General features: G+C 42.4%; 1 protein-coding gene across 1 annotated transcript in view; it reads right to left on the reverse strand.

The window, feature by feature from the left end:
* The window catches only part of mrtfbb (myocardin related transcription factor Bb), a 14,911-nt gene extending 12,471 nt beyond the window's left edge, over nucleotides 1–2,440 (reverse strand). Inside the window, exon 1 of the mRNA XM_015948585.3 lies at nucleotides 2,201–2,440. Coding sequence (XP_015804071.3) covers nucleotides 2,201–2,300 — 100 coding nt within the window. The 5' untranslated portion in view covers nucleotides 2,301–2,440. The remainder of the gene's footprint in view (nucleotides 1–2,200) is intronic.
* Between the last annotated feature and the right edge of the window lie 18,183 nt (nucleotides 2,441–20,623).

Here is a 20,623-nt window from a genome sequence, read left to right on the forward strand (position 1 = left end):
TTTACAACAGAGCGATGCAGAAACGTGCAGAAAAAAAAGTTAGACGACAAAAGGCATCAGATGACACCACAGGCCTTTAACGTCACTGCTGTGGTGGAGTGTGGCTAGTTAAGCTAGATGTTCTCAGTGATTTGGGACCCCCCCCCACACACACACACACACACACACACAATCGCACACAAACACAACACAGACTGCTCTACTCTCCTGGGAGAAACGTAGGGTCTGTGTGACTCAGTTGAGCAAAAATAAACTGGGCAGCTGTGAGAACAAGGCCTGGGAACAACAAAATTTGGGGGCAGCTAGGGGGTGGGGGGTGGGTCAGTTTAATGTGTAGCGGAGGGGGGTGTTCGGGGGTCTTCAAGTAGTGGGTAAGGGAACGGGGAGTGACAAGAGGGTGGAGAACCGGGTTCACTCTCACAGCTGCACACCATCTCCAGAACAGAGAACTCTGCCTGTTGTGGCTCCTAATACTAACCCTGACCACAGGGGGTGGGGGGGTGTTTGGGTGGGCGGTGGGTGGTAGTGGGGGGGGGGGGGGGCATGATCACAACCAGAAGATGGGGAGAAGAGCCACTAATGTGACTTGGAAGGAACGGTGGAAGCAAAGCTCTTTATGAGTGCATACCACACATCAGTAGCTCTAAAAGCTGGAGAGCATGCAGGCTTTAATCTGAGCATCACTGCGGGGAACAGCTCATGCTCGGGGTCCTCCTCACTGTGTCATCCTGCGTTGGCTCTGAACCCTGGCTAACCTTCCCGTGATGCAAACCGGCTCCTGCTCGCTGCTAAAGCGTAAACAAAAGTTAGGGGCTCTGCTCAAATCCTTGTCTGCTGATGTAATCTCTAATCTCAGATCCTTGTTCTCAGTAAATCATCCCTGGAGGTCCCTGCATCAGTCCTTTTATTTTATTTGACTTTTTTTTTTTATAAACTGGTGCTGGCCAGACAAGGTTGGAGTTAGTTTAGAAAAAGACTGGGTTGTGTTGACTTTGCTGTTAAAAATACCAAAGAATATAAATATTTTACTAAAGATTAGGATATTTATAACCACAGCAGAATAAAACTCACAGATCCAAAATGTCGTTTCATCCTAAAAATGACTCGAGTCAACTCTTAGAAACCTCTCGTCTTTGTGCCCTGTAACATTTTTATTCTGATACATTTAGACTTGCTCATTTTAACTGAAACCCGACTTACATTGAAATGGCTTAAAATTCTTATTTGTAGTGATTTTAACTTCAGACAAAGACTCTAAAAAATATGTTCACGAAGATCAATTGATCCCAAACAGCTAAGTAAAAATTAAAAGTCATCAAAACAAACAAACAAACAAACAGAACAGCTCTGGTTCAGGAAGTCAAACTGGTTATTATCTTCTATTTGAAGAAAAATCCAAACAAAACGTCTAAATCAGGCTAAGTGAAATGAATGGAAAGTTTAAATTTTCAGATAAATGACTGAAGACAAGAACAAACTACCAACACGCCGTTTCTACTCATACATGCATTGAAATAACACCACAGTCAAACCAGGAGAAAGAGTTCGAGAGTGGGCGTGTCCTCCTGCTCCTTACAATCAGCGTAGAAACCTTTAAGTTTGGAATAACTAGAATGTTAAGTTTACAGACAGTAAATCCATACGTTTTAATCTTGCATGACCAGATGGAAAATACTTTATATTTAATGCGTGTTTCTAGTTTGAGATGTGATTCATTCTCATATCAAACTTGATTTGGTCGTTGTCACAAATAAATTAGATTTACATGTAAAGTTGTAATGAAAGAAAAAGAAAACATTCATCTCAGTGGCACTGAGGTATGGACGTATTGCACCTTCGACCAAAAGCCTGCTCTACCAAAGTTCTCAGCTAATTAATGCAAACAAGGAAGGTAAAAATATGCAAATGGTGGTGAGAATCTTGATCCGCTGCATATCTGACTGTTCATGCAAGAGAAGCTCACAGTGTGCACAAACACCAGAAAGCAAAAGCAAACCTCATTAAACAAGGCCAACATGTTACAGGAAAAGTTACAACTTTTCAAAGGGGTGATGTCAACACAAGACACTACAGCTCGTTCCTTCTTCAGTTAAGACCTCAAAGCAAAGGCTTCTGTCCTTGCTGCAGTGATCTGGAGTGAGTGACTCAAGTAGGAACACATTTACAGATAAAAAAAGTGAGTTAAATGAAGAAAAAGCACCTGATTTGAATTTGCCCCTGCAGATGGAGGGGCTCTCCACATCTAGGCAGGCCATGGAGGACAGTTCTGGTTGGCTTGGAGGCCAGATCTGGAGTCCCATGGAGTGATGAGGCCAGAGCAGATCACGGAGAGAGAGTGAGACCCCGCACTGAGCCAACGACAGCCGGCTTCTTGTCTCTCTGTCTCTCTGCTGGCTTCAGCCAGGAAAGTGTGTGTGTGTGTGTGTGTGTGAGTGTGTATGTAAGAATGAGTGAGCACACAGTCAGCGTCAGGAGGAGGGAACACAGAGCTGCTCAAATTAACCCTCGACAGGTCCGTCTGCTCCAGTCGTTGAGTTCTTCAACTGAAGAAAAAAAGAGATCAAGGAAAATTTTATTATTTTGAGAGAATGGTAATAATTATTATTTCTTGTTTTGAGGAAATTCACTCAGCAGGGGATCGAATCATAAGAGAAAGTTGATGAAAACAAGCTGTTGGGAGATTTTATTATCCACCTCTTTATGGGGAAAAGAACAAAAACAAGAACAACAAAAGAGATGATCCAAACTGGGTCCTCTGAGAAAAGGACGCTGGTCTTTGCAAAAATGTTTTCTTTCTCATTCCTAATAATGCTTGTTGTTTTTTTAAATAACAAACAACTTCTGTGTCTGTTTACTTGAAAATATGATTAAAACAACAAAATAACAAAAAACTGGGACAAAAATCACAGATAATGTTAGAAAATTGACGTCCATGACAGCAAATCCAAAAACTGGAACATTCAGAATCAAAGTGTGCCTTTTGGATCAGAACAAGTCTGTAACCACAGAAGAAGAACTTGCAGACACACGGCATGCTCTTCCTCCTCGCATGTATTAATGATGATCATGCTAATAACTGTAAATCCAGAAACGCACACGCCACACTGTGTGGGAACGAGAAAACATGGAGCCCGTTACGACAGCTCACCGCTGGGACTGAACGAAGATGAACAGCATGCCTGAAAAATATGGGAGAGTTGTAGGAGGACGTCTAGGTCTGTGGAAAAACATCCTCAACTATGTCACTTATTACGTAAATACACAAGTACCCCCCAGTTTCACTAAACAACACACTTCATGAATACTTTCTACATCTATTTTGTGCTATAACTTCATTATTTCTGACTGTAAGCTGTGCCTGAGCTCCATTTTATTATATGTTTTACACAAAAACACAATAAAGCTCAGCCACGGCAATTAAAAGTCTATTTATTTGTTTTACAACAAGATAATTTTAATTACCACCAAAAAATCCAACTCAAATCATAAGTGGTACGAACGATCCGACGTCCAGACTGACTGGTGCTGTAATTTCACTCTGATGAGTTTCTCTCTTATTCTGCATGTTTAGCAGATGTTCTCCTCCACACATAAACACTCATTTAGATCACATTTAGCTGGCGGAGGGATTTGTGATGCCGAGCCGGGTTCAGGAACGCAACAACAAACGTTGGTCCTCTGGAGCGTTAGCGTTTGTTCAGCACATCGTGATGTTTGAATCCCCAAAACACCGCCATGGACTCTGGATTGTGTTACAGACGCGTTCTTTGGGCCGATTTGTTTTGCTTTCAAACTTCAAGTCTGGCCTTGGTAGTTTATATCTCATCTGTGTTTAAATGTCACACAAAAACAATTCAGCCACCGAGCTTGCTGCAGCTCTCTAAACCTGGATCATTTTTGACTGAAGATGTGGTTCACTTGTTTAACTCATTCACTGCCATTGATGACTGAAGTCATCATTTGCATTGTTTTTACTGTGTGGACATCGGAACGAGCCCCCGTGCTGAGAAAACAAACATCTCAGCTCAAAAGCCGATCTTCATCCGCATACGTCACACGTCACGTGATCCGGAAGCAGAACATCCATGTGTTAGGAGATCGTTTTGGGCCGCTGCTATAAAAAAGTGAGGTGTGAACCGCAAAAGCTTCTGCCAATCACAATTCAACAACGAGTTATGAAAGGACGGATAACGCTCAAAACGCGCGGATTCTTCCTGATGTAAGAGGTGAGTCTCCACTTTGTTTTGGTTGTTTTGGCGTCGACATCATGCTAGCGCGCAATGTTCCGTGACTCTTAAAAAAACAGTAAAAACGGCGAGAAACGCTGGCAGCGAATGAGTTAAAGCATTTGCATTGGTCTCTAGTGAGAATGAATGCCTTGTAAGTTGTACCCAGGGAGGAAGAGAAGTGTTGATCTGTTTCAGGACCTAGAAGTGAGCCACTTCAGAGCTGAGCTTCAGGCGGCAGGATTTAGAGTCTTATTTCCTGATAATTGGACATCTCACCTCTGATTGGATAACAGCAACATGACTGTACCACTGACTCTGTTTGCTCTGCAACGTTGATGCTTTATCTCCATGAATACAGCGTTTGGACAACCTTGTTAATCTTTATTATTTTCTTGTATAAATCGTTGGATGTTACGATAAAAAAAAATCAGTTAAATATATGATACAGGAGACACACACAGGGACGTCTGAGAAGTGAAACAGAGTTTGTGAGGTAAGACAAAGTGTGTAATGATTGTTTAAACAAATACATTTGAATAATAATAATAATAATAATAATAATAATAATAATAATAATAATAATAATAAATTACTTCAGTATTTAGTAGATCCTCCTTTTGCAGAGATAACAGCCTCTAAACACTTCCCATAGCTTCTAATGAGAGTCTGGATTCTGGCTGAAGGTATTTTGGACCATTCTTCTTTACTAAACATCTCTAGTTCATTCAGGTCTGATGGACAGCTCTCTCTAACTCACACTACAGAGTTTCACTAATCTTCAGGTCTGGGGAGTGAGATGGCCATTCCAGAACGTTCTACCTGTTCCTCAACATGAACGCCTTAGTAGATGTTGAGCAGTGTTAAGGGTCGTTGTCTTGTTCAAAGATCCAGCTCCGGAGCAGCTTCAGCTTTGTCGCTGATTCCTGGACATTGGTCTCCAGAATCTGCGGATATTGAGTGGAATCCATGCGTTCCTCAGCTTTAATAAGATTCCCAGTCCCTGCACTGGCCACACAGCCCACGTCATGATGGAACCACCACCATGTTTTACTGTAGGTAGCAGGTGTTTCTCTTGGAATGCTGTGTTCTTTTTCCTCCATGCATAACGCCCCTTGTTATTCCCAAATAACTCAGTTTTAGATTCATCAGTCCACAGCACCTTATTCCAGAATGAAGTGGGCTTGTCCAAATGGGCTTTAGCAAACCTCAAGCAGCTCTGTTGGTGCTGTGGGTGGAGAAAAGGCTTCCTCTGCATCACTCTCACATGCAGCACCTCCTTGTGTAAAGTGCACTGAATAATTGAACGATGCACAGAGACTCCATCTGCAGCAGGATGATGTTGCAGGTCTTTGGTGCTGGTCTGTGGGTTGACTCTGACTATTCTCACTGTTCTTCACTTTTGATTATCTGAGATGTTTCTTGGTCTGCCACTTTGAGCCTCAACATGAACTGAGCCTGTAGTCTTCCATCTCCTCATTATGTTCCAAACTGTGGAAACAGACAGCTGAAACCAGCTTCTGAGTGACCGATCATAATGTCCATCCATCCATTTTCATCCGCTTGTCCAGAGTCGGGTCCCTCCAACATGTCCTGGGTCTCCCTTTAGGCCTCTTCCCGGTTGGACGTGCCCAGAAAACCTCACCAGGGAGGCATCCAGGAGGCATCCTGACCAGATGCCCGCACCAACTCAACTGGCTCCTCTCGATGCCTCATCAGAAAAATGTTTTTAAGTGAATCACGCTTTTAAAAATGTAGTCACACACACACACACACACACACACACACACACACACACACACACACACACACACACACACACACACACACACACACACACACGTGCACGCACACACGCACACACGCACACACACACACACACACACACACACACACACCTGTTTGCTCCTGTTTCTTTGCCTGAGTTAACCAAACTAGTTAACTCTATGAAGACCCCTGCATGCCCCCTCGACATCTTACCCTCATCTTTGTTTAAAAGTGCTTTTCAGTCCATCGGCCCCAGCGTGCTCTCCATAATTAATGCTTCTCTGGTTTCTGGTCAGGTCCCTGCTTACTTTAAGAACGCTGTAATCCACCCGCTTCTTAAAAAACCGAGTCTCGACCCCTCTCTCCATAGCAGCTTCAGACCCATCTCTAAACTTCTGTTCATCTCCAAGATCTTGGAAAAGGTTGTGGCTAAACAACTCACAGCTGCTCTTGATGAACATAATATCTATGATAGCTTCCAGTCAGGTTTTCGTAGAGCTCATTCTACTGAAACAGCTCTTCTTAGGGTCTCTAATGACCTTCTGACTCACAGTGATGCAGGGGACTGTTCTGTTCTGGTCCTGCTGGACCTGACTGCAGCCTTTGTCACTGTTGACCATCACCTGCTACGGGAGAGGCTGAGAGACTGGGTAGGCCTATCAGGATCTGCTCTGGAGGGGTTCTCCTCTTACCTCTCTGAGCGCTCCTTTTCTGTGGTCATCTACAAGTTTAGGTCCTCCACCACCTCTCTTACCCATGGTGTCCCACATGGTTCTGTGCTGGGGCCTCTGCTCTTTCTCCTCTATCTGCTTCCTCTTCAGCACATCCTGAGCTCCTTCAAAGGAATCTCCTACCATCTTTATGCAGATGACATCCAACTGTACATCTCCTTTAAGCCCCATGACATGTCTAAGCTGCAGCTGTTACACACCTGCTTAGACTCTATTAAAACCTGGATGGCTGGGAGCTTTCTTCAGCTGAATGAAGATAAGACTGAGATCCTCATCTGTGCCCCAGACAAGCTGGTTCCCAAAGTCAGAGACTCTCTTGGTCAGCTTGCTTTTCACACCAAATCCTCTGTCAGGAATCTTGGCGTGACCTTTGACCCAGCTCTCACCCTGGATTCTCATGTCAGTTCTCTTGTTCGCTCTTCCTTCTTCCATCTCAGGAACGTTGCTAAGCAGAGTCCCATTCTGTCCCGCTCTGAACTTGAGACAGTTCTCCACACCTTCATCTCCTCACGCTTAGACTACTGTAACTCTCTTTTCACGTGTCTGAGCAGAACCTCCCTGAACCGTCTGCAGGTGGTTCAGAACGCCTGTGCTCGGCTTCTGACCAAGTCCTCCAAACACACCCACATCACCCCGCTTCTCCTCCAGCTTCACTGGCTGCCAGTCAACTTCAGGGTTCATTTCAGGATCCTGGTTCTGGTCTATAGGGCCTTACATGGACAAGCACCATCTTACATTGGTGATCTTCTTAGTACCTACACCCCCAGCAGGTCCCTGAGGTCCAGTGATCAAAGCCTACTGGTTGTGCAGCGCACCAGGCTAAAGGTCAAAGGTGACAGATCATCTGCTGCTGTGGCCCCCAGACTCTGGACCTCTCTCCCCCTGAGCCTGAGACCAGTGGACTCAGTGGTCTCCTTTAAAAAGCAGCTGAAGACTCACTTGTTCAAGCTGGCTTTTGTATGACCTTCTTCACCTCTCTCTCTTTATTCTGCTCTCCCCACCTATTCCACCTTCCTCAGGATCCACTGATTTCCCTCTTTCCTATTCACTCTCTCTCTTTCTTAACATGTTTTAAATCACATTTGTCTATTTTTTGCTCATTTCAAATATATTTATAACCATTTTCTAAATTTGTTTTTATATTTTTACATTTTTTGTTTTCGTGAAGCGCCTCGTGATTTTTATCTTGAGAGGCGCTATAGAAATGATATTTTCTTCTTCTTCTTCATCACACACACACACACACACACACACACACACACACACACACACACACACACACACACACACACACACACACACACACACACACACACACACACACACACACACACACACACACACACACACACATCAGGGAAATATGCCTTAAAATGCAAACCCTTTCTACTGACTCTGGGTGGACTGACACCATTTTTCAGTTGTAACTAAAGAAGTTGAATCAATAGAAAGATTCATTCAAACTGAAGGCAATGACCTTTGTTCACCTTGTAGAGAACCTGAAAGTTTGGATTTATAATAATTTGTTTTTAATGTGATGGCAGATGACAGACAGATAAGGAACAAGACCCTTAATGATACCGCCCCACTAACAAGCCTCTGGCTGCGTTGTCACAAAGTTATGTGGAAGTCTTAAAAATGTTAAATCAAAACAAGTTAGCCATGTAGCACAGCAGATTGTTTTTGTCGTGTGTTTATAACAAAGTTGTGTCTATAAAAAATAAAAAGTCAGGAATGATCAGACACTGATTACACGTTGGCATCTAAGATTAAGTTTGATATTATTTCTTGCCTTATTCTGCAGACAAATGATTAAAGTTGCTTTTTTACAGCACTCTTGCTCTTAAATAAGTGTTTTCATGTTCAACCATGTCTAGGTCTCCTCGTCTCTGAAGGGCCAAGATAAGCAGCTTTGTAAATCTGGAACATAAAGCTGACAGATGATCGGATAATAAAAAATCCTGCTAGAGGTTGACTAAAGTAAAATGTCTCAACAACATGACCAACAGGTTTTGCAAGCAAACAGGTTCCTGAAGTTGATTTTCCACTTGCATTGTTTTATTTCCCCGTTGGTCGCTGCGGGAGCATGGTGCTCTCTTTCACTGTTGTTTCATGTTCAAAGCTTCTCCGAGTCATCGAGAGCTCAGCGCTGACTTTGGGAAGTCTTAGCAGAACGTAAAAGACACTCCACACGTCAGTATTCAACCCCGTTTCTGTTTGCCAACGTCCTATAAGCCATTAAAGAAAAATCTGCTCTGAAGTTTTATTTGCACATTAAGGGATTATAAAAAGTGCACGGCACAAACATTGTCATTTATCATCCCAGAGTGTTTCCTGAGGTTATTTTTAGCTCTGATGTCAGATAGATTGGTATGCAGTGATGTGATGGTCACATCCTGGAAAGAAAAGGCATTACAACCACACCACTGCATCACAAACATCTTTCACCCCTCATGACCCATTTGCCAACTTTCTGTCTTTTGCTTCAGTGTGCACTTTTCTTTTTCACAAAATGCCTTAGAAACATCAAAGCAATCCGTTCTTTGAGTAAAAACTCGAGTGAAGGAAGGTTTTGTGGAGGAAACGGAGTCTAGCGTCCAAGAGGCGGAAAACCACTCAAAGGGCAGAAGCTGAACTTTAAAATGCTCTAAAAGGCTTTGAGAATAACTCTTTCCTTTGCTAATGGCGCCTGCGGATGAGCTCATTGTAGTAAAAGTCAGGTGGGCTGATAACGCGGCTCCTCTCGGCTCACACAGCTATTTCCTTTAAAACCCAGAGAGGGTTAAACTCCCGGCTGATTTCATATCTTAGGTCTGATAAATGAGATGCACATTGTTAATAATGCAGGTGTAGAAACGCTTCCTTCCTTATTTATACATGTTCTGCCAAGTTGTCAAGTTCAATAAAACTGATCCGGTTTAGCAAACATTGTCCGGCTTGTTATGGCTTAAAAAGTCTGAGTCCCGCGGTAAAAATAATGTAAAAAATCAGAATTTCTAAGGATATCGGGTTTTGGGATGTGGGTGACTGATTGCAAGGTTATAAAACTAAGACAGTTAAAGAGTGAGAGCACCAGGTGTTTCATGTTATACCTGAGTATAACACCACATTCAAGGCTAAATGCTGTTGGAATGCAAGTCAAAGGGATGATGTTTTCAGAGATTATTTGCGTAACAAAGACTTCAGCAGAGTCACTAAAGCATCAAATCGACTACCATCAAATCCCATGCAGGCCTCTGCAGATGGTGGGAAAGCCGGAGGGAAATCCCAGAAGGGCCCGAGTCGTCTTTGAAGCTGGGCTAGGAGTAGCAGCCACAGGAGGTTAAAAGAGGCAGGGCAGTGGCAGCTTTAGCCACGTCAACATGAGCCAAAAACACGAGTAGATGCAGTTTCACCAGAGCAGTCGCAGCTGCAGAATCAAAATATCTACATTTGATTACATGTTCCTTCTTTCCTGACGTGTCACATTACTGACTAACTTAGATTCATGTCGGTGTTTTAACGGAGAACAGGTCATTTCCTTCATCAGTGTAATAAATAAAGGTTTAGTCTTTATTAGTCTACAAAATCCAAATGCATCAAACCTGCAAAAAGAAGTTATTTCACACCAAATCATGTAAAAGTACAAGACGTAGAAAAGCTTTGCTACATCAACAAAGCAGACATTTTTCTGTGAGTAACTCATCACCCTGAAAAGGCTCTGGGCGGCTAAAAATAGATGAATTTTGGGCCAAAACAAGCTGCTGAACACAGAAAAAAATCGTCTGGGGTTACATAGTGTCCCCTTAATCTTAACTCTAAAGTAAAAAAAAAAAAAAAGAAGAAGAGAGAATTACCACAGGAAAAGGGGCGTGCAACTCTGTCACACTTCCCCTCAAACATTCCCAGATTTCAACAACCATAGAATTCCCATTAGTCTAATTAACCCTCGGGCGACTGTTACTCTGAACATGAAGTCTCCCGTTTCTCCTCCTCATTGGATCCCGGCTGAAGTGTGCTTGGCAGGGGGTCGGTTAGGGGTCACACACGGACAAAAATAACCTCATGTTTGCTCGCTGCCATGCTGCGACTCGTGGTCTTGTTGTGAGATCCAGACTGGGTCTTCTTGTTTTTGGGAAATATAACAGTAGATCTGGAAAACCAGGATCCTTAAACTTCCTGCTGCTGGGCCTGTTAACATCACTCGACTTCACATGACCCGACCAAATTTACATCAGACGAGAAAATTCCTAAAATGTGCAAAAGGCTGAACTGTTTTAGGAAAATGCTTCCTTTGGTGCCTCAGCAGGACTTTTACTGTAGTCACAATAACTAGAAATTCAGAAATCCTGAATTTTGTTACGTTCCTGAAGGGCAACAGAAGTATACTCTAAATTACAGTTAACTCACCACACTTGCACACAGGCAGGGTTTGCACCATATAATTACTCCATGAAGAAAAAAACTTCCTTTCTGAGCAGGATCAGATATCAGGACACAAGGTTTAATATGCACCAGAGAAAGTCTCCGTGTCGCTCTTCATTCATAGAGATTTACAGAAAAACACCAGTTACAAAAACAACCAGGCCGCTTTTTTCAGATCCTGTTTAAAGACATCTTCTGTATTTCCTCCCAATCCACTTCCTTCAAAATCGTTTTCATAAAATTCAACAGAAACTTGAATTAAGTCTTTTGAAAAAATATGTCAGAACTGGAAACAACAAAGTTAAAAACTCTAAATCACATATTGGTTGCATTCCACGCTCTGCTACAGAAGAGCACTTTTGCTGGGTATAAAACACTTTTCCCCCTGACCCCTTTAACGTGTCTCCATCAACACAGCCGTGTGGTATTTATACAGTTTTTTTGTCCCCATGCAAAGACCGGGAACAATGTTTGTTCACTGCACTACAGAATAACAGCGTAACCACGGCATGGGTCTGAGGAGTCTCAGAGTTCTGACCATGAAAAATAATAACGCCACAGGAATAACGTGTGCGCTTTTGTTTTTAGTCTTTTGCTGCCAAAACATTTACGCCGATCCCAGATTAGGTGAAAAGATATTTATCTAAAGGTTTTCATGCAATCAAAAATCACAAGTATGAGCTAAAACAACGGAGCTAATTCTAAGGTCTGTCAGCTTTGCGTCTTCCACTCATCTACTGCCATCTCTCTGTAGCCCCTGTACTTCCTGACTGCATTATGGGAAACAGCGAGGTTACCCTGATTACAGACATTTCCTTCCTCAGCCATGCCTGGAATTGGTGCTCTGTTTAGTCAGGCCCAAAGCAGTAAACTGTGGATCCCACACCCACATGGCACATGCATCAGGGTTTACGAAGGCCAAGAGTTCCTGGGAGAGTTCTCCATCCACATATTAAAACATGTCATTTTTCACAGGAGTTGTTACGATGTTAGACAACTGGAGTTGTGTTTTGGCCCAAATGTGTGATTTTATCTTTATGAAACCAAAGGCTGGCTTTAGCTCCCTAATCTGCACATGCCAATGTGTGTGTGTGTGTGTGTGTGTGTGTGTGTGTGTGTGTGTGTGTGTGTGTGTGTGTGTGTGTGTGTGTGTAAGAGAGTGAGTGAGTGAGTGAGTGAGTGTGTGTGTGTGTGTGTGTGAGAGAGTGAGTGAGTGAGTGAGTGAGTGAGTGAGTGAGTGAGTGAGTGAGTGAGTGAGTGTGTGAGTGTGTGTGTGTGTGTGTGTGTGTGAGAGTGAGTGAGTGAGTGAGTGAGTGAGTGAGTGAGTGAGTGAGTGAGTGTGTGTGTGTGTGTGTGTGTGTGTGAGAGTGAGTGAGTGAGTGAGTGAGTGAGTGAGTGAGTGAGTGTGTGTGTGTGTGTGTGTGTGAGTGTGAGTGTGTGTGTGAGTGAGTGAGTGAGTGTGTGTGTGTGTGTGTGTGAGTGAGTGAGTGAGTGAGTGAGTGAGTGAGTGTGTGAGTGAGTGAGTGAGTGAGTGAGTGAGTGAGTGAGTGAGTGTGTGTGTGTGTGTGTGTGTGTGTGAGAGTGAGTGAGTGAGTGAGTGAGTGAGTGAGTGAGTGTGTGTGTGTGTGTGTGTGTGTGTGTGTGTGTGTGTGTGTGTGTGTGTGTGTGTGTGTGTGTGTGTGTGTGTGTTTAACGTTATGCTACAAAACCAAGGTTTTGATTGATTGATTGATTGATTGATTGATTGATTGATTGATTGATTGGATGAGTAAATGAATGACACAAACAAATAGACCGACGGACAAATAAAAATAAACAAAAACATTTTTTTAAATTTTTATTACAAATCAACATTTTATTTTAAACTATTTTTGAAAACTACATTCCTGTAACTCAATTATAAAATGTATATTATACATTTTAAATTTTAAAGTGAAAATTATATTATTTTATTGTCATTTTTTTAAATGATATTTAAATTAAAATTTAATACATCGACAACAGACATCTCACATAAAATAAAAGTTATTTTAGGAAATATAAAACAGAAAAGTAAACTTTGAAGTATGGTACACAACAAAGTAATCATTTTGCAGCATCACACCTGGGACTTGTTACCTGTCAAGGAAATGCCTAAATCCATTATGAGTTTCACCACAAGAGGGCGCCAATATACCATGTCACTTTAGCTGTATTCAAGCCTCTATTCTGTAGACGTGATAAAACATTCTGTCTAGAAGAATATAATATAATACATATGATACAAACAATACGTTAGAAGTTTAGTTACTGATGATTTTTTAAACTTTTAGTTCTTTTAAATGAAATATTCCCATCATCTAAATAAACGAACAGCACCAAGTAACACAGTCATCTGTCTCACACTGCCATCTGGTGAAATAGGGCTGCCATCGACACAGTCAACCTGCAGGTTGCATCTGCAGGTGAACAGTGACGGACAGAGAATGGAGAAAGTAGAACTCCCAGAGAGGAGTCATTTGGTGGTAACCCATGTCTACCAGAGGGCAGCCACTTATTGGTGGTCTTTCTGTTTTGTAAATGTGGCCATCGCCGTTGTTTTCATTTGCTGAAACCTGATTCTCAAAATGGACTGAGGTATTATTTTAAAACCAAGCAGGTAACTGCCTTAGCTCTGGTAGGGCTGAGGGGGTCAGAAAATCCTGGGCAACCTGTTGTCCTTCACACAAGCATATCACGCATACCGTCAGAACAACAGGGTTAAATATGAACACATTAGAACAACGAGAAATCCCAGTCATTCAAACTAGAGCAGGTTCTGTTTTAAATGTGTCCAGTTTTAAATAAGGTAATAATGAAACATGGATTATCTGAGCCAGATAAGTAATGAGCAGATTCACTTTTTGCACATAACTGATAACATGTTGTGCCTTTTGCTGAATAGGACAGAATAAAGAACATGATGCTGTTTGTATTTTCAAAACTGTATGAGAGAGATCAAACTTGACCTTTGAGGGCTTCGTTTTTAAACGAACCTTTGGATCATTCTTCTCAATAAGACCAAAATTGTGAAACTCAGAACAAATATGTTAGGTTGATGAATAAACCTACATCTCATGTGAAGGAGGCTGCAGAAGGAGCAGAAACGAAGCAGCGACTCGGGGGAGCGCTGAAGTGTTTATGAGCACTAACTCGTCACTTGGCTCCGACGGATCTGGCCGGTTAAAATTAAATCTGAAGTGTTGCTTCTGTACCACACAGTGATTATTTTGAAATCTTTGAAGTCCATATGCCCTCCATCAGCTCTGACCTAAATATGGAGCCATCTAAGAAGCTCCATGAGAGTGATAATATTAGTCAGTGATCTCTCCCTTTGGGGGCTAATCGCTGGAACGGATTCATCATCACTCTCCAGGAGGAAATCTGCTCTGAAATGGCAAACTCAACTAATATACAGGATGTAAAATAAAGATTCTGATCCCTTTCAATACTTCTTCTGCTGCACACAAATGTTTTAGATCAGCATGAAAATTTCAGTCAAAGATAATCTTAAAGTACAGTTTTCACACGATTTAATTAAAGGGGAGAAGCAAAAATCCATCATAAAGTAACTGATTAACCGCATTATTAAGAAAGCTGGGTTATGTCCATTAGCCACACACACACACACACACACACACACACACACACACACACACACACACACACACACACACACACACACACACACACACACACACACACACACACACACACACACGAGGCTATTTTGATTAGACAAATAGACAGGACAGAAATTTGATTTTTATAAAAGTTCAAAGACCAAAATCTCTTCTGTCCCAAAAAAAAAAAAACCCCTAAAAATAAATAAATAAAAAAGACAAAAATTAAAAAGTCATGTCACAGACTTTTGGAAACTACTCTGCGGAGTAAAGAGACAAGAGTGGAATGTTTGCTGAAGGTGTGTGTCTTAGTAAATCTAACACTGCACTTTAGAATGACATCGCACAAACAAACATAGAGGTGGTAGTGTGATGATCTGGGGCAACTTTATTGCTTCAGGACCGTTTACCGTAACTGATGGTACCATGAATCATTCTGTCTAGAAGAAAATCAATAAAGAGACTGACCTTTGACCTTAAACAGGCTGTTCATGTTGGAAGGTCCTTCACTGTTGCTAAAGTAACATAATAAAGAACAGACCACAATCCCTCCAGGAGGGTGTGAGACTCGTTACTACAACATCGTAATTACTCATTGTCAGTAAACACTGCACGAACTATGTAGTCACCAGATCAAACTTTCAACAGATTTCAAAATGACCCATCAAGTTCACCTGAATGTAGAAAAAACAGTCGAAAGTAGAGCATCCAGTTGTCCTTGTGGGCCATGAGGGGGCACAGATGTGTTACACCAAGTCCCTGAGACAGTAATCTCCATCCTGTTGTTGCTGAGGTGCCCTTCAAGAAGAAAAGTAAACTAACACTGAAGCAAAAAAAGTAATTTTGAATAGTGGAACAAATTCCCTGCTTGTTGTAGTGATGTCATTTCCTCAGAGGAACTCTGATGAAAGAACTTTTACATAAACAAAACAGCTGAGCAGCTGATTGAAAAGTCCAATAAAAAGTCCCAAACATTCTTTGAAATGCCGCATCGTCGGTATCTCATCATTCAAATGAAATTTAGTTTTAACTGTTGTGACAAGCAGCCTGAATGATCAGCGTGTAATCATTCACGGAGCTTAAACGAGGACTACAGACAGACATCTGAATGTTACTTTATAAGATTTGACATAATTTCCTGATTAAAGTGGATCTGGTCAGACAGTCTTCCCCTCAAAGGTCAAGTTTAACCTGTCTGTGTGTGTGCATGCGTTTGTGTGTGTGTGTGCGTGTGTGTGTGTGTGTGTGTGTGTGTGCATGAGTGAAAGAGAGAGCTTGCATGTGTGTATGTGTGTGAGTGTACGCACATGTGTGTGTGTGCATGCGTGGGTGTGTGCATGTGTGTGTGTGTGTGTGTGTGTGCGAATGTGTGTTTGTGCACGCACGTGTGTGTGTGTGTGTGTGTGTGTGTGTGCATGTGTTTGTGTGTGTGCGTGTGTGTGTGTGCATGCGTTTGTGTGTGTGTGCGCGCGCGTGTGTGTGCATGCGTTTGTGTGTGTGCATGAGTGAAAGAGAGAGCTTGCATGTGAGTATGTGTGTGAGTGTACGCACGTGTGTGTGTGTGTGTGCATGCGTGGGTGTGTGCATGGGTGTGTGTGTGTGTGTGCGAGTGTGTGTTTGTGCGCGCACGTGTGTGTGTGTGTGTGTGCATGTGTTTGTGTGTGTGTGCGTGTGTGTGTGTGTGCATGTGTTTGTGTGTGTGTGCGTGTGTGTGTGTGTGTGTGTGTGTGCCCTGAGACAGCTTTGAATAAAAATGTTTTATTGTTGTTGTTTTTTCCCCCCAAACTTACTTAATGTCTTAATAAACTTCCCTTTACCTGGATAAAGGGGTTAAGAAACAGAATTTCGCCTTAAAAATAATAACTGAATAATCTCTGAGGCATCTATCACCCCTTAAAAATGTGCAAAGTGGTTTAGTCCACCCCAGCGGCCAGAGGCTGCACGGCCGCATGTACAGCTAATGAGACATCGCAGATGCCGACAGCCAGAGCTGGAGGCAGGAGAGTCAGTCATGTCTTTTCCCAAGAAAGGGAAATCTGGCTTCCAGAAAAGAAAAGAAAAGAAGGAGAAGGAGGAAAAGTTAATTGAACAGAAGCAAGTATTGACTAGGTTTTTCAAGACGGAAGGTGAGCAGCAGCAGCAGAACACAGTTTTAGCTGATATTAGCTAGCTCTCAGAAGCTGCATTCATGTTAGGTGTTCAGTGTTAAACGCCTTTAGTTTCACCATCAAGATCAAATATATATTAATTAGTGTTATCAGTGAAAACACTAATTAATATATATATATATTAATCAGAATTATTATCGCGGGCGGCCGCCACCAATTAATTCGCGGACCTCGCAGTAAAAACAGGTTCACTCTGTGTGGAAATTTCAGCTCCTTCCCAGTCATGGACCAGGACAAACTTGGTATCGATGGATTCGTGGTAATCTCAGGAATGAGAAGCTGCCACTGTTTTTCGTATAGCATGATGACACTGGTGTTAGAGGATTGTTATTGACTTGGTTAGATATTTTAAGCCTATTTTAAATTTCTTTATATTTGATCTTGAAAACGGACAATCTTATAATTTGGCTGATAATGCAGGGATTATAAAATTTAGAGTACATTACATTCACAGAGAGAACCTGGTTTATTTCATGTCATATGTATTTAATACATCAATATATATCAGTATCAGCAAAGCTTAACATCATGAACCATGACAGACATGACTGAAGAGCAGATGAAGATATCATGCCCGGCACTGATGAGAAAATATTACAAGGATCTCACAGCTGAATTTGAGAATGAGATGCTACACCTGAGAACAATATATGGTGCCACATTTCCACACATTCGGTCTCCTCTTGAGCTGCTTAATGCCATCCATACAGGATGCAATTACAGAGCATTTTTGGAGAAGTTTGTATTGGACTGAGGATATTTTGCACTCTACCTGTGACTGTTGCTGGGGGTGAACGGGCTTTTAGCAAACTGAAACTGGTGAAAAATTATTTGAGATCAACAATGTCCCAGGATAGACTGAACAGCCTAGCTCTTCTTTCTATTGAAAGCCAATTAGCCAAAGGATTGGACTTTAAAGATCTCATAAGTGATTTTGCTAACATGAAGACCCGTCAGTGGGCATTTACTGGAAAATAAATTCCAGGATTTTTGTTTGAACACATTGTTGGCAAATAAAAATAATTATATGTGAAGTCTGGGCATTTCACTTATTATGCTGGCATTTGTATTTGCTCAATATAGAGGTTAAACTAAGATCATATTTATTATCTTGTCTTATAGCATGACAAAAAATGTGTAAGAGAGATATTACGTAATTGAGCATGGGGGCCCACCTAGAAGACTTGTACCTAGGGCCCAGAATTTGGTGCTACGCCCCTGTGTGTGTGTGTGTGTGCATGCGTTTGTGTGTGTGTGTGTGTGTGTGTGTGTGCATGCGTTTGTGTGTGTGTGCATGCATTTGTGTGTGTGTGTGCGTGTGTGTGTGTGTGTGTGTGTGTGTGCATGTGTAAAAGAGAGAGCTTGCATGTGAGTATGTGTGAGTGTACGCACGTGGGTGTGCGCATGCGTGGGTGTGTGTGTGTGTGCATGTGCGCACGTGTGTGCACGCACGCGTGTGTGTGTGTGTGTGTGTGTGTGTGTGGGTGTGTGTGTGTGAACCCCTATCAGTGTGCTAGGGAGGTCAGCTTTGCTCCAGTAAAACACGTCAGCTGAAAATAGGCCTGATCGAAGAATAGAGTTTCACGTTACATTGCGCCGGAGACCTGACGCTCTCACCGTTGTCCTCTTGTCGTTTTAGACCTAAACCTCCGTGTCTCCTGAGCTGTCCCCAGTGGACTCAATGCAAGGTCACGTCATCGCCACAGAAAGGTGGAAGAATCTGTAGAATAAACAATAATTACAAGGAAACTCTGAGCTAACATCTTGACTGTTTATTTTTTTTACTTTTGTGGGTAAAATTTCCTCTCACACACCTGCTAAAACATTAAATGTGTCTGCCATCATCACCTGGGAACGTGTTGGGACATGTTCTACAGTTCAGCCACAATTCTCTGGAAAATCTGCCAAGTCTTGCTACCCATTTCTGGAGATCTCTGCTGTGGCAGGTCCTCAGTTTTATTTTTTCCCTGTGAGCAGCTAATGTTCCCATCACCAAAAAGCATTATGCCACCCCCCGCCCCCCTCCTTGCCTCCAAAGACCTACAAATCTGGGTCTCTCACACATAATGCATCGCCTGCAGCAAAAATGTTTTTGAAAGACAAGGTGACTAGTCAATGACATCTGAAAATAACCACCTACTGCTGCGATTCTTAAAATGAGAGAACGACTCTCTGCAGCGTGGCTTCTAGTGTTTCTCTTTCTGTTCTGATGAACTCTCACATAAGTCAGCCCGGGGAACCTGTCCCTCTGAGAGGGCGCGCGGAATATCACGGGGGGTGTGCAAGGTTTTCACTCCACAGACAATGTCGACAGTCAGACGTTTGTGTGAGCAAGGAGCACATGAAAGAAAAATTAACTTACAGAGAAAAGTTGTGTGATTTTCTAAAAACTGCAGGAAATGAAAGTTTTTTTTTAACAGAGTACAGTCTGAATCTGTGTAAAATGATGGATGATGTTTAGTTTTTGGCATAAATCTTTAGATAATTCCATGCAAAAAGTAAAGTGGTCTCATGTTGGGATCTTCAGACATAATTTTAGCTACATCAAAACTAAAGTGTGAAAGCAACAATTTATTCATCAATCATCATCATTCAGCATCGTGTTACCAAACGTGAGAGGAGACGAATAATGTACATTTCCTTAAAGAGCAAGTCACCCCTAAATCAACTTTTTTTTGCTGATAAACTACATAAACGAGTGTCTAATCGTGTTGCAGACACGTGTCGTCAATAATTTGGCACTTCAGTGCATCTTAGTTAAAATTTAAATATTCTGCCTAAAACTGTCAGTGTTGTGCCGTCGTCAGGTAAAAACTCTGCACTGCATTTGAATTTAAATCTGCCACCGCTATTGGCTAAGAGGTATGCGATGATGTAAACTGGTCCTTATGATGTCACAATGTCGTTGTGAGCCTGTGTGTGTGTGTGTGTATTGGTTTGCGGCTCCGCCCTCTCGGTCTGCAAGGCAACAGCATTTGTTGCATTTTTCAAACATGAAGAGGGAGTTGAGTAAGAATCTGGCAGGGGTTGACTTGCTCTTTAAGAAACACCTGCTGTAGTGAACAGAACGGAGAAGACGGCATCGATCTGTTCCTGGTTGTCTGGGTTTGAGGTTTCTCCACCTGCTGCCTGAAGGTGAATCGTGTTCTGTAAATGGTGTGAAATTTACCATCTAACTGGTTTTTACTAAGGCCTCGTCCACACGTAGCCGGGTATTTTTAAAAACGAATATCCGCCCCTCCAAAAACTTGCATCCACACCACCTCGTTTAAAAAAAAAACTGTCCACACGTACCCGGATAAATACGTTGTTAAGGACATGCCAGACCTGTAGGCGGCAGTACTTCCCCCGTTCTTAACCTCGTCCTTCGTCTGTGGTCTTCCGCAAGGAGCAGTAATTCCGCTTGCAAAAACAAGCAAGCAGAAAGCGCTTGGACAATTGATAAAGCGAGCGCAGCTCTGAGGGCATCCATGCTGTTGGCTAGTGTAAACACAGGTCGCACACGTGATGTCAGCATTTTTTTCTCGCGGAAAGTGACGTTGCGGACCTTAAAACTCCGGTTATGTCCGTCCACACGCAGACACCCAAAACGGAGAAAACGCAGATCTTCACTTTGGCCGGAGTTTTTAAAAAGATCCGTTTTCGTGTGGAAAAAACTCCGTTTTCGTGTGGATGACAGGCCAAAA

Source organism: Nothobranchius furzeri, chromosome 5, assembly GCF_043380555.1.
Source record: "Nothobranchius furzeri strain GRZ-AD chromosome 5, NfurGRZ-RIMD1, whole genome shotgun sequence".
Lineage (NCBI taxonomy): Eukaryota > Metazoa > Chordata > Actinopteri > Cyprinodontiformes > Nothobranchiidae > Nothobranchius > Nothobranchius furzeri.